The 15,059-nt window shown below is 39.8% G+C and overlaps 1 protein-coding gene across 15 annotated transcripts in view; it reads right to left on the bottom strand.

Annotated features, from left to right (window-relative positions):
- ABLIM2 (actin binding LIM protein family member 2) overlaps nucleotides 1-15,059 on the bottom strand; it is a 142,343-nt gene that overhangs the window by 78,983 nt on the left and 48,301 nt on the right. For all 15 annotated transcript variants that reach the window (XM_027686346.1, XM_027686351.1, XM_027686348.1 and 12 more), the window contains exons 3-4: nucleotides 10,723-10,906; nucleotides 690-805 (exon numbers count right to left, since the gene is read on the bottom strand). In XM_027686346.1, the coding sequence (XP_027542147.1) occupies nucleotides 690-805; nucleotides 10,723-10,906 (300 nt within the window). The remainder of the gene's footprint in view (nucleotides 1-689; nucleotides 806-10,722; nucleotides 10,907-15,059) is intronic.

The raw sequence follows: 15,059 nt of genomic DNA, 5'->3' as shown, positions 1-15,059 counted from the left end.
AGTATGTCTGTCTTTGCTGTTTAATTGAATTGCTGCTGCTGTTTAATTACGTAAAGGTGGTGGGTTCTTAGAGCATGGCAGCACTTCATGAGCTAAACAGCAAAGGAACAGAGTTCAAAGCAATACCACCACTCTATGACCTACTGCAAAAAAAAAGCTGGTGTGAAAAGACCACATTTCTTTGTAGTGTTTGTATCTTCTGCTAGTACACAATAGTACTGAGGTCAAGGTGAATGTCCCCCTGTCACATTTCATACATTTAAATCCTTCCCATATACTAACTAGCCATGCAGTCCTGTCACTGTATTTTCTGGAACACTTACAAATTATTAAATCTCACATCAGATTTTATTTTAGCCAGACTTGGACTAAATCCTCAAAAATATTAACATCCATATTATTTTTTTCTCCAAATAATTTGATTTAGTTCAGTTTTAACCAAATTTTTTGAGAGATTCTGTGTATTGTAAATCCAGTAATGACACCATCTGTGTTTTTTTTTAATAACAGACTTTCTCGGAAAATCACTATACACTTTTTCACGTATTTTGACTACATTGTATTTCATGACACCTCTTGCGCAGCATAGTGGTAGAAGTTCCAGCTACACAAATTGGTTTAAAATTCTGATCCTTAAACCTGTGCAGACTACAAAGTACAAACTGAAAAGAGCAGAAATCTCTACTTACTCCGCAGGTTCTGTACAGGGAAAGAGCCAGTGCTGCTGGAAGGGGGCAGGGAACATTTCTGGCAGATGCACTCCTTCCCGTTAAAAGTTACCCGGTCGCCCGCAGGGAAAGGCAACCTACAGCAGTGCAAACAAAAGGAAACCAGTTACAGTCTCATGCCTTTATCGAAATTAAATATCCTTCCATTAAAGAATTGATTATTACTCTGGCTTCTTTTTCTCTGCTTGCTCACTTCTCGTTCACAGTTTCTCAGCCACATGGAGGCTAAAGTATCAAAGGGACATATCAAACAGACAATTGCAAATTTAGATTCTACAGCTTCTTAGGGAAAAAAAAATAAATCTCTAAAGATACAAAAACACAATGAGCACTCAAGACCAAATCCTTGTATATCTAAGAAACATAGTATCAGCCAGGGTTGATTGCTAACAGGATCAGTTACAGAATGAAAATAAAATTGGCATTACGAGGAGTAAGTACAGGCAAATGTGGCTGCTCTTATGTTGTTAAAATGCTACAGGAGAGTGATGACTTTCATACATTAAAAAACCAGCACTCCTTCTCCCAACTTTTACCATATCAAGGTCCTTTTCTTAATCTATGCGCTGGTGAACATTCAAAGGAGAAAACGTATGCCAGTTATAAACCCCACAGTGTCTACATTACTTGTTTGCTCTAGTCAACAACAGCTCTCCTTACACTTAATTAAATCCTTCCTTCTTATCAATGTCCTTAAAACAAAAAGCTTTCTGCCATGCGCTTTCTTGTTTGGGCACAGAAACTGCTGAGGTTTTTTCTCTAAGGGGACCAGATGGACAAATCACTTCATACGCGGCAAAGGATGGTGAGGATTTAGAAACACATTTCACTCCACCCAAAGCTCATGTCCAACTAAATCCCAAGCAAGCTATCAAAATATGGCTTAAGTGGGGCACAAACATAACACAGACCTTCTGCCTCATGGTGAGTTCCATCTGATCAGATTATTTTATTAGCATTTCATTAAAACTCCACATGGTATTTCCCCACAAATGCTATCAAATTCATACCAATTGAAAGGTTGTCTTCACTACAAGAGCTGTACAGATACTTCTTCCTAAACTTAAACATTATTTTGCTCCCTAAACCACCTAAGAGTGGCTTATTCTACATTTGAATTGCATTTAAAAGAAATTTATTACGAAGACAGAGAACAAAAGCAATGCTGCCCTTTCTTTCTATATAATGTTACTGAAATCTATTTGAAACCAGCTAAATAAATGTTCAGCTCTGACATCCATTTTGGACCATTGGCAATAATTCAAAAATTGTGAGGACACATGGAGTTTAAATATTATTACATTTTTGGATATCTGATAATGAATTCTGATTTTCACCTTTTTTTTTCCCTGTGCTAATGACTTTATACTCCAAATACTTGCAACCTCCTCAGCCAAAGTTAAGGAAAAATATTTTATGGAAATAGACTTTAAAATTGTTTTAATCTTTGATGCAACTAAATGCTCCATGTATGATTCTGGCACAAACAGCTCCAATGCCATGTTAGGTGCCCTAAATTTCCATCAGTTTAGGAGAGGATTTTCTACCATGAATTTTAGTCAATAACTTAATCAGAAGACAACATTATCTCTAGTGTGACAGACAGGATGCGATGGAGCCACACTCTAGTGAGCAAGTCTGTCCTGTCTTGCAGCAATCCAGCAGCAGCAAGCTCTTGTGTTATGTAAAGAAAAAATAATTTTTAGTCATAACTGTTTGTAACAGATTTTTATACTTCTTTAAGTCAGAGAAACTTCTAATATGTGGAACAATAAAAGGTTTTCATGAACATCACAAAAAAGTTGAGTTTGGAAAGGACCTCTGGAGCTCATCTGGTCCAATCTAAAATTTATTCAAATGAATGTACATACATTTGAATAAAAATTAGTAAATGTGATATAATTCCGTATAGATAATATAAATTAATGACTAATTACCAAAAACTGTCTCAAAAATGGAGTAATATAATTAAAATGCTGTCCTAGTTTTCTACCGCCAATGTGAAAGAAACCATTCAATCATGTTTTCATTGTAACAAAATATTACAGAATTAAGTCTACAACTTAGCACTATTAATTGACATGGAAAGACACAAGCCAAGGCATGTCAACTATTCCAGAACTGAGACAAGAACTTGTAATTGATCTCCTACGTGTTTTCAAGAAGACATCTCATCTTGATTTACAGATAGACATAGAGTTATTATAAACACTGATAATCTGTTCCAGATTAAACCCCCACAAAACCAGTAACCTGCTCCACTGATACAATCACACAACTACACCCACTGTCACACAACTACTCTGGCATCTTTCATTCTTATGCACAATTGCATGCCCTGGGCAGGATATTACCTTCAACAATGTTTTGCCAAAGTCTGTATGGACCCCAAGACTGGGACTCAGCTAATGACCCAACCGGGCTCTCATGAGATGTCTCAGTAAAACAGAAGGCTTTGCACCATTAATAATCCTGGGGATAGTGATGTACTGGGAGCTGTGAGCAATTCACTGCTCTAAAGAATGACCATGACTACTGAGCAGCCTTGTATCTGGTATATTAAGAGCAGTAGTCAGAGGTGAGGTTAATATATCATATTGACTCAATGATATGCCTAATAAAGATCCAGCTGAACTTCCAGCTGAACAGAGAAGCCCATCTTAAACAGATGCACCAAGCAGCAAGTAAACTAGAAGCAGGGACTGACCACTAAGAACTGGCTCATCTACATCAAGCAACAAGACAATCTAAAAAGAAATAAGTTAAAACTAGAAGGGAAGAATACAATAACTGACCTCTTATGGCACAAAGACAGAACCAGGTAGATGACACCTACAAACACATCAAAGCTCACAGGCACCACAGGATGTCACAGAGTTTCCTCAGAGGGGAGGGCACATGGGGGCTTTCCGAGCCCATAAACCCATCATACTTGGTTTATGTTTTAAGAGTTTAGCAGTTAATCTCAGTGCCCTTCCATTCCAATGGGACAGGGCAATAATTTCAATTCTTTATTGTTTTCCAAATCTGCAAGATACCTTGTTCTACAAAAAAACCCCGAGAAATCTTCCTTGGAAAGGAAGGTACAATCAAAGGTACAGACAGACATCTCCTTCCCTCACAGGTCTTCTAAATCCATAAATAAGTCTCAGAGTTTGCTTCACTGTCTTGTTCACTGGGAATCCAGAATTCATACCCAACACATTTGTCAGTATTTCTGTAACAGCAGCTCAAGCAGCTCTGCTTGAGAATTTCAACGCCAATAGGAGTGAAGGCACAACAGAAGGTGGTAACAGTCAATTAACAAGGTTTCAGTTTCTGAGCTCTTTAACTTGTGAGCAGGACTATATATAGAATTTTAGGTTAAGAGCAGTGTATCTGCCTTCAAATACAATGATATCTCACCACCAGTCACCCACTGAACATTGCTAGGTATTGCTGAAACCAGGACAGGGTTTTAATTAGCTACTTATCCTTTAATAAATATTCAGTGAGATTTTCACAGTTGGATAATCTATTTTTAAAATGAGAATTAAGAGCATCTTTAAAGCAGCTCTCTGAAATGGCTTGTAGAATTTTAACACATCTATGATTCATTTCCCAATGAATTTTGTTTTATCAACCTGCCTACAATATTTGTAAACCCAGAAAAAAACTGGAGGTCATAAAAAAAATTATATTGTAAAACATCAAATCATCATCAGCCTAATCCAGGGTTAACTGTGCGCTGACACCGGAAAGTCAGGTCCTGGTCTTGTCCTTTTTTGCACCATGCCTCAATCTATGCAGCTGTGGGCAAGTCATTTCAAGCTTTCTGGGACAAAAGAAAATATTGAGTTTTATTCAGAGCAGATAGATGGTCTTCCATTCTTTATACTGCCAGTCTGACTCTGTGGCTGAACAGTCAACTAAATTTGATATACAAAAATTAACAGAAGCGTATACTGTCAGGGTTGTGGGGAGAGCAAAGCTATTAATTTCAGTAGCTGACTGCAGTTACACTAGGTCAGGTGTAATGTCAGACTGCAACCTAAGGACCTAAGGATCAAATTCTGCTCTAACTTGTACCTGGTACAATCACATCCCTCAAGGTTGCTCCATAGGGATGAATTCGACCCAGGGGGTTAAAACTGGTAATACAAAGTGGATATTATGTGCTATCTACTGTCTACATGAATTTCACCCAGGGCAAATGCTAAGTCCTCAAATCAGGGAAGAACAACCCCATACACCAGTACATCACAGGGGTTAATCAGCTGAAAAGCATAAAAAGATGCAGGGGTCCTGGTGGACACCATGTTGGGCATGAGTCTGCTGAGTGTCCCTGCAGCAAAGAAGGCCAACCACATCCTGGGATGCATTAGTGTAGTCAGCAGGTCCAGGGATGTGAACTTCCCTTCTGTGCCTCATTTAAGAGACTGGAGTGGGTACCATCTTGGGCTCCTCAGGACAAGATTTACTGGAGGGAGATGAGGGAAGGTGGCCAGGTCCAGAGCTGCAGCACAGGACACATGGACAAGGGCTGCAGGAGATGTACCTGTGCAGTCTTAAAATGCTCAGGGGAGATCTTATTGCTGTCTAGAACTACCTGATGATGTGCATATGAAATTGGAGCCATGCTCTTCTCAAAGGCACAGAGCGAAAGGATACGAGGCAGCAGACATAAGCTGGAACATGGGAAATGACAACTCAATATAAGGAAAAAAAATGGAGCTTGTTCAATGCTGGAACACACTGTTCAGAGTCTGCTGGATCTCCATCATTAGAAATATATTAAATGAATGCCATCAGCAGCCTGCTCAAACTGGACTTGCTTTAAGCCAGGGGCTGGACCACAGGAGCCTCACAGATCCCTCCCATCTGACATTACTCTAGGGCTATAGGTACACTCCATAGAGAATCATAGAATCCTGGAATCATTAAGGTTGGAAAAAACTTCCAAGATCATCAAGTCCAATCTTTAACCGAATACCACCATGCCCACTAAACAACGTCATGTAGTGCCATGTTTACTTGCTTTTTGAATGCCTCCAGGGATAGTGACTCCACCTCTTCCCTGGGCAGCCTGTTCCAATGCTTAACCACCCTTTCAGTGAAGAAACTTTTCCCAATATCCAACCTGAACCTCCTTTGGTGCAACTTAAAGACATTTCCTCTTGTCCTATCTCTAGTTGCCTGGGAGAAGAGGCCAACTCCCACCTCACTGCAACCTCCTTGAAGGTAGTTGTGGAGCAATAAGGTCTCCCCTGAGTCATCTTTTGTCCAGACTAAATAACTCCAGTACCCTCAGCCACTCCTCATAGGACTTATATTCCAGACTCTTCCCCTGAAGAGCAACAGACCCTAAACCTGAAGAGCTGCACAACACCACTCCTTTGTTCACAAAGAACCATATATTGATAAATATATTTGGGTTAGAATCAAAATGCCAAGAACACTCAGTTTGATTTCAATATCTTTGTCTCAACATCCAGATGAAGAAGACCACTTCATGAGATGCCTTAAGAAGCACCTGGTACTGCTTAAGTGGGAAACAAACCCTTTCGGAATTCAACATCCCTACAAAAAGTGAGCAATTAAAAAGCTTTAGCATATTCAAAAAGTCTGACATCATTGCTAAGAATGAACTGAATTTGAACTTCTAATTTTCAGTATTATGCTAGTTTCCTAAGGCATACCTACACAAAGATCTCAACTTCTTTCCAGAAATAGCAGTGTTATATGCAGGACTACAAAATCCTTTGTTGAAAAAAAACTGCCTGGCAACAGTGAATTACCTTCTTGAAGATAATAAAAATATAAATTTGTCGAGAGCGGTTTTAGACTTGGGTTTGGCACAAAACCCCTTGAAAAGTATACGTAGCTGCCTCTTGCCACTCCACACACTGTTAATCTCTACATGGCACATTTTCAGCTTTTGTCAATCTGCTGTTTCAAGAGAAAACTTTCTAAACTCAGAAAAACATATAACTTAGATATCCAAATTTTGTAAAGCAAACATGAACCTGTCTTCTTATTGACCTGGGATGTATGTGCTCATCTATTCATCAGAGAGAAAAGTTGTCCTTATCTCTTTACCATTTACATGTCACAATTTTTTTCAACTTTTAGCTATAAGAATATTGAAATTTAGCATTACACTCCTCCAAGTGGGTGCACACCCTCCTCTCTAACTTTACTAAATATATTAACTCATAAAACCAAACTCCATTTCTTTGATATTCAGTGCACACACAGCTCATCAGTAACATTGAAATCACAGTCTATGTGATTTCAACATTATACAACATTATACAAACCATACATATGCTTAATGAACCTATATAACTTATTAACGCACTAAGACATCTCCTGAAAATTCTGTTTTCAGAAGTATTATCACAGATATGACAACACATTTCTTTTTGAAAAACTCAGTGCCCTGCCCCTTCCCATCCTGCATAAGAGTCACGCTGTCCTGTCTCTGATAGCCATATAAGAAGTATGTGCAGAATTAATAAACCTCAGCATCTATTGCTACAGCCAGCTTCAGTTTTCTCCCTTTCTGTTTCACTTTTACAAACACGTGAAGCTTTTGGAGGCAATGTCTTTGGCAACCCTCTGGAGGACACAGCTCCTTCTAATTAATGAAGCTGTAAGAGTAAGGTTGCTCACCCACTTCCTGGGAATTCACCATAAGTATTTAATCTGCAACAGTTTTCAGATGTTATGTTGTTATTCTTCCACTCATTCCTAGTTTTAGGCATTATCATCAAAAACCACAACCGTTTCACTAGACTATGAACAGCACTGGAAGAAGAAGGGATTTATGCCAGCAGAGCACACATGCAATTAAAACCTGAATTTTTTTAAGAGCCACCTGGTCAACACAAGATAAACAATCAAATAGAATGGCATATTAAACTGTACTTTTAATAGTTTTTCTCTGAATACCAATTCATTTTTTTCAGATTTTGACCTGTGGAAGCCCTGGGCAATAGCATCTGACTCCCAAGGGATGCCCAGGGATGAGCTGGGTTTCTGACACACCAGCTTTTTCACAGAATAGGGCAGCAGTTTATGAATGCAGTGCAGAGGGTACCAGGGAATAAAGCTCTTCTCTGTAACACTGGGCCATGTGGCATGCAACAGTAGTAATATCAGGAGCTCCAGGAGACAAGCGGGCTTGGATTATGGACTTTTTCCCACTGCTCCAGCTAGCTCGATTTTCTCACTGCTGCTACCATCTGAAGTAATATACACTTCCCACTTGTTTCTATTCAAATCTTGTCTTCTCTGAAAATAAGAAATAAAGGAGTTGCTACTGTCACTGGTTTACTATTCAATGTAAAAACAGTTTAAAAGTGTTACTTCAGCAGCTACAGAAATACGGGTTGTAGAAGTGCTCATTTAAGGCATTTAACAATCCTGCAACATTCTGGAGACACATGTCATGAGTGTAAAGTGCCTTCTGCTGCCAGTATTTTCATACTGAAGATGGTAAGAGCCTGGCTTGGTTTCCATGAGAGCAGGAAAAGCCCCACTGGCAGGCAGTCACCACCTCTCAAGTCCACACCATTCTGGAAGTCAGGTTTCTAACACAGTACCCACATTAAAGTCCAGCTATAAAAGGCAATGCCAGATGCATCATGGGCCAACTGCTTCAGACAGTGTGCTTTGGCCCAGTACTTAAGGCTTCTGCCCATCTATAAGAAAGGAAGGCACAAATGGTTCTCCTGGCTCTTCCCACCCAAGGAAATGCCACGGTAGAGGGCTTTACAATCCTGTAGGCAAAATCAAATGGCTCTAACTTTCTTTCCTTTTAATATCACTGTTTTTTTTAAACAAACAAACAAGTTCTTTTTTTGCTTAAATTACACGGATTTATAGTCTGCTCACCTTAGTTTTCACTGAGGACATCACTCAATAAAATAAATGCTGATGATATTTAGATAGGACATTCTTTACCATAAAAAACATAAGTTATGTCTGGCTTGCAATGACCCAGGTAATCGAAGCAGTGCTGATTTAAAGCCTATAAACAGATGACAGGATTCTTCTGTTGCTCTGCACCACAAATCAGTGTTACAACCCCCCTGGGAGACACTAATTGAATCCTGCTAGTCAGCAGGGCATTAGCTGGCTCTGATGAAGACAATATGAATTTGTGTGTCCTGCTAAGGAAAGCAACAGAAGCAAATCTGGGTCTCTCTACTGAAGTTTTCAATAGCAATAATTAGAAACAGCGAAATAGCACTTAATACAACTATTTAGTTATACAGAACATTAGGCAACAATATTACTGTATCGGGAACTTAATTTTTAAAAGCTTCACCACACATGATATTTGTAGCATGAATTTCACAGTACTGCAATTCAGCTCACCTGAATTCTTAGATACTTAAAAATAAATAGTTTAGTAATCAAGAAAATTATTCCAAATTTTCAGGGAGATGAGACAAATTGTACCACCAAGCTCCAAACCATCAGCTGAAGGACTGATAAATACAGCAGGAGTTTGTGTATCCAACAGTCTGAGTGAAAGCAGTTAGGTACCAAACTGCTAAGTACAGTAACACACAGGAAAATAATTTATGCCTGAATGCTAAGCCCTAAGGGTGTGGCTGAGGATACAAGTGCATTTAGCAGGAAAAAATGGAATCAACCAGTTTTTTGATTTCTCTTAAACGAAGAAGTACCTTACTTTACAGAAGGTTCTAGTGCTAAGAATAAAGGTACCAAGAATTAGCTGTGCTCATGTGTAGAAGGGCTGTAATACTGCCAGGCTGCAGGCCAAGAGCACTTGCAGTCAGATCTCACTTACGAGATCCATTTGAAATAATTTTTCCTCCCGTTAAAAAAAGAAAAATTAAAAAAAAAGATTTTAGCCTTTTCTGTTACCTTTGCTCTTCATGTTTGTTTAAAGTATCCAAAAGGAAAAAATGTCCCATTAAACACAGCAAAACTTGGCCAAAATTTAATATAATAAAGGCTTGTCAATCTCATGAGTCTTCCCCTCAGCATGGCTATTTAATTATTCCTACAATTGCTTTATTAAATCGAGATCCTGCCATGAGCCACAGCTGTTGTGGAATTTGAAGTCCTGCTTCTATGTCAGCACAGGAGGACCTCTGAGCTCGGCAGCCCCACAGGCTGGGCAGGTTTGGGTGGCAGACAACCACAGTGACCTGGACATGCTGGTTTTGGACTGCACAGTCACCTGCATGAGCCACCAGGACATAGACATGGTGCATCAGTGCCTTGTTGTGCTTTCCCTTTCAAAGTGGGGTTACTTCTCTTGTACTGATAAAGGCTTAAGTTTAGCCAGAAAAATTATTGCAGCATTTCCATTTCCTCCAAAATCCTATAAGAGTGCATTTCCTGAAGGTTTAGTGGACTTCAGGCTTCTTGCTGAAGTCTTCAATAGATTTGTTTGTGCTATTTCCATACAAGAGGATTACGATGCAGGTCAAACAGAAAACATCAGTTGCTTGTACTGCTGAGTCTGGGACCTATGTGGGTGAAATCCAACACGTGCTCCCGAGCCCAGGACATTTCTGTCCTATTTTAAATGGCTCTTGAAGTTTCTGGGAAGAAGTACTGTGAAACTTCATTTTAAATCTATTAATACAGTGTCCAGCTGGCTCACTGAAGACAGCCACTGGCATTGGAATCCTTTGTAACTTCAGTTAAAAAATGACGAAACAGCAGACACCAGAAAAATAAGGCAACATTTGGGACAAAAGGTCTGACGGTAGAGGCAGTGGCAGTTTTTAAAATACTTCGAAAACCTCAGACATAAGATACCACAAACCAGAAAAAAACATTTGGAAAAAAGGGACGTACTCAAAGTTTGCAATTTTTTTTTTTTTTTTCAGTTCTGCAATTTTTTAAGGAGTGGATAACAGAAAGCAGAACTTTTTTCCCCATCTATAGGCTATAGGTTTGAATGCCTGACATCACTCTTTCAAAATCTAGTTTTTAAATGAAACAGAACTTCATGTAGAAAACATACCTGCAGACAGCACACACAAAACAGTCTGGGTGATAGGTTTTGCCCAGTGCTGAAACCACTTCTCCCTCAATGAACTGATCACAACTGAAGCACCGTGTGCCATAGAGTCTCTGGTAGTCCAAAGTACAGATGTAGTCTCCCTGTCTCACAAAAAATCCTCCTTGAGCCAGGTCACATCCACAAGCTGCAGAAAGAGAAAATGTAGACTCAGCAGGCTGAAAAAGCAAAGCTCATGATCTAAGACAATTCTGATTTTTCATCTATGGTTCCCAGTGGAATATTTAAGCTCTTCATCAAACAGGCTTATGATCACAGAACAGCTATGCATCTGAAAAACACTACTTTTACAGTAAATTACATCAGTCATGTATTTTGTACATTAATAGTTTGGATTTATTTCATGTAAAAATATTAACTTCAGTGCAGTGGCTGCAAGTACAAAGTTAAGGTCCGTAGGAGCTGAGTTCAGGGTTAGCATATACAACACCCAACATATTTAAGAGGTTAAAGGAAATGAATAAAGGATATAAACCTTCAAAATCTAAAGCTCCGGTGTTACAAAAAACTTCTCTGACAGATTACAGGTGCCTGATATTCCTCCTGGACACAAAAGTGGTTAAAATACTGCTCTCTCTAAACAGGAGATCTGATGCACATGGCAACTGCTGTAATCTTCCACAAGGTTACGACATCCCTTTTTTTAAATCAGATCTTACGTTTACCTGATAAATATCACTCACCAAGCATGAACTGGAGGCACCTCCAGAACCATCTGCTCCTGGCAAAAGCAGAGTTTTAACCTACCTGATAATTAAGCTGAATCTGTAGGAAAGGGTTAATGTTGATCAACCAAAGGCTTGTAAGACTATTCAGAGGCTTTCTCTGTTGCAACAAGGATGGAGCTAGGCTGGTATTTTGAGAACATTTTAAGATGGGAAAGGAGAGATACAATGGTCTGGTGAAGGCATACAGAAGTAGACAGCAGAGATGTAGAAGATGATCCTCATCTATATTGACCAGAATCCTTAAAAACAGACTTGATTTGATTTATAAGGAGAACTGGACTTCAAAATGATGATTCTGCTGCTGTGCTGTCTACTACTTTACTCCGAGTCACAGCATCATACTTGTTACTATATACTTCCGCTCCTGGGGATGTTCATTTAGGAATGTGTTTCCATCAGCAAATGATCAGCTTCCAGTCAAACAACGCTGAACAGAACCGTGGCACTGTCACTACTCACATACAGTACAGAAGAAGAGTGGGAACACTGCTTATCAAATTTGAGCTGGATGTACAAAACACTGCAGTGTTGCTCAATGCCTTGGTCCCAAAATAGCAGAAGTATCCACACTTCTAAAGTTGAAGATTGAGATTTCTGCTTAGGTACCTGGGAGTCCACAGGCACTTTGGTTTTTAAATGTAAACTCTGCCAACTCCCACTAAAGCCTGTTTGCAATGTCAGAATTAGTCATCTTGCACCTAAACTACGAGAAATGAGTCCAGCAGGAATGCTCAAGGCACAAAATAACACACAGAACACAGAAATCCCAAGAAAACAGGATCCTGAACATTCATTCAAAAACACATACAATCACCCATGCCTTTTTTATCATCTTTCTTAACCATAGCACAGGAGGTCTGGGCTCAAGGCCCTCTTTAAACCCTGAGTGGGCATTTAAGTTCTCATCATTCTTCCTGTAGAAGGCCTCAATCACTAGGGGACAGAAAACAACAATCATGCTGAAACTGCATTAGTGCATGGTCAAGAACTGAAGAACTATGGGTTAACTAATCTTTCTTCTAAGTCAAAACAATTCCAATTATATTGCACGTGCCATGGACAACAACTAGGGATTCGATGATTTATCTTGCATTTCATTGCTCATGTCCTTTATCTCACAGGCTTTACATATTTGCTTTAACATTTTCATTTCTCACCCTTGTCCTAATTTTTGCTGAGGATGTGCTTTTTAAACAGGCTTCAAAAAACCCAGTGTGACTTGCTGAATATCATGAGTTTCTTTCAGCCTATATATTTCACCTAGGTACATACTGGTGTGACAGAAGCACAGATCAATTATGGATTTAAGATGATGCTGAACAGCATGCTGAGCTGATACTAATGAGGTCCTAGAGTAGTTTCAAATTATATCAGACAGTGTTTAAACTTGCAGAGTGGATCATAAGAGGAAAAAAGGTAAAGGACATAATTGGTTTCCTGAAGTGAGAAAGGAGGGGTTATGTCCCTATATATGTTTCTTTATGCCCGTAGTGGCACATCTTACTGCAGTGCACCTGGACAAAGGCACCAAGAACTGCTGTGAGTAACAAGGCAGGCACTGATCAACACATTTTGGTCTGCATCACCCCAGAGGGACTTGGAGCTGGGCTTCCATAACACATGGAAGATGAGTTGAAAGCCTACCCACAAATTATCTGCCACTTCTCTGTTGTGCACTTTTGCCAATGTTCACCAGCTAAAATGAGCTGTAAGCACAAGCAAATCTCTATGTTTTTACTGTTGATGTGGGTCCTAAATGGAAGCCAGGCAGGCTCTGTCTCACTGCTGCTAACAAGGCCCTGGTGCAGTGTTTGGGGCAGGTGGGATCAGCAACAGTTCTGCCACTGGCATTTGGTGACTCTTTGTCTCACTCTGAAGATATCTGCTTTTTTCTGTGCTGTCACCAAGGTTACAACTACTCCAAAGTTGTGTATTGCTCCAAAGCAGTTTGCATTAATGCACTTAATCCTGCCTTCTCAAGAAACCCTGCAGTGAAACTGCTTACCCAAAGAGAGACAGAAAAACAAGGTTTTGGGACTTCAAAATAAAAGCTGAGTTTGGCATCCTCTCATCAGGCCTCTGTCTGCATCACTATCCCTTCAGCCTCCCTATATGCAAAGAGTGGCTGAATTCACTACGGAAGAACACAAATTTCTCCATATTCATTTGAACAGCAGAATCCTAGAATCCTAGGATGGATTTGTTTGGAAGGGACCTTAAAGACCATCTAGTTCCAAACCCTCTGCCATGGGGAGGGGCAACTTCATTAGACTAGAAGGTTTTAGCTGAAGCAACCTTATGTGTGCCATATTAAAGAAAAATAATTTTCTTTTTAAATGAAAACAGGCTTTTCATGCAGAAACATAAGGTACGTTATAAAAGACTTCTTCAAGGAAAAAAAGCTGGGATGAAAAGACATGAAACAGGCATAGCCATCACACAAGTTTTTATCTGCACCAGTGAAATCAATTTTGATACAGGTTTTCAGTGTTTTAGCATTCCAAAAGGTTTCAAAAATAATTGGTATCTAACTTTGATGCCACCTTTGACCCCCCTAATCTCAGTTCTTGTAAATGGCCATTAGTTCTAGACTTTCCTCCAAACTGATTAACCGTAAGCAAAACTTCTAAAAAAGAGAGTCCATTAATGCAGTTTTTGGCTCAGAAAACTGAGCATGGTGGGCTTTTGGCCATTTCTTTCCATCTTGTTTTGGCACGTAAAGACCAAGTATGTGACAGTTCTCAGAGATGTAACCCTCTGCAAAGTCTTCATATTTATTCATGAGTGAAGGAAAATCTAGCTCCTAAGTGAAACTGGAACACAGGAGGGAGCCTTCATGGTTATACTTTCCCTCTTACTCACTGATTCTGCAGGATGAGGGGAAGTCACAGCTCTTTCACAAGCCAAACACTCCTCCCCTGCTCTTCACACATTATTCCACCACCAGCCATGGATCCAGTCACAAACCCTTGCGTGCTTCCGCACTTTTTGAACCATCTGATACAATTTAACTTGACACCCAGCTGACCAGAGAAGAACACAGGGGTTCTAGGTAAATACTGGCTTCGATAATAAAAAAGTCAAGGTTCAAGGCTGAGAAGAGTAGTTCTGAAAAGAGACCCACTAGCCATCCCTCAGGTGAGATGCTGTGCCCTTTGCCTACTAGTTAAGGTGGACAGAGACACTGCCCACCTGAGACGATCCTGCACACCTGCAGAGACAAGGAACCAGGGAAAGGAAAGCGGGAGGAAGTCTAGGGAGAATGTTTAAAGGCACCTACCAGATCTTACTCTCCTAGGATAGGAAATCAGCGTTATGTCACAGATCCACTCCTACCCAGCACTTGTCATCCAAAATGAGTATCTGGGGGTAGGGTTATTTATAACCTGAAAACAGTTTTCAACAGTTTCTGGTGTTCATCTTGGTGAAACAAGAAAAGCACTTCAAACATAGCGCTTATGTTAATGAAGAGACTAACAGAGTAACTCAGCTGCTTGTCTCGGTATTGCCCTGCTTTAGCATTCCAAAAGGTTTCAATGCCTTATCTGGAAC

Source organism: Neopelma chrysocephalum, unplaced genomic scaffold (assembly GCF_003984885.1).
Source record: "Neopelma chrysocephalum unplaced genomic scaffold, ASM398488v2 Primary Assembly neopelma1_71, whole genome shotgun sequence".
Lineage (NCBI taxonomy): Eukaryota > Metazoa > Chordata > Aves > Passeriformes > Pipridae > Neopelma > Neopelma chrysocephalum.
The sequence above is the reverse complement of the archived record's forward strand: the minus strand, read 5'-3'. Positions and strand labels throughout refer to the sequence as shown.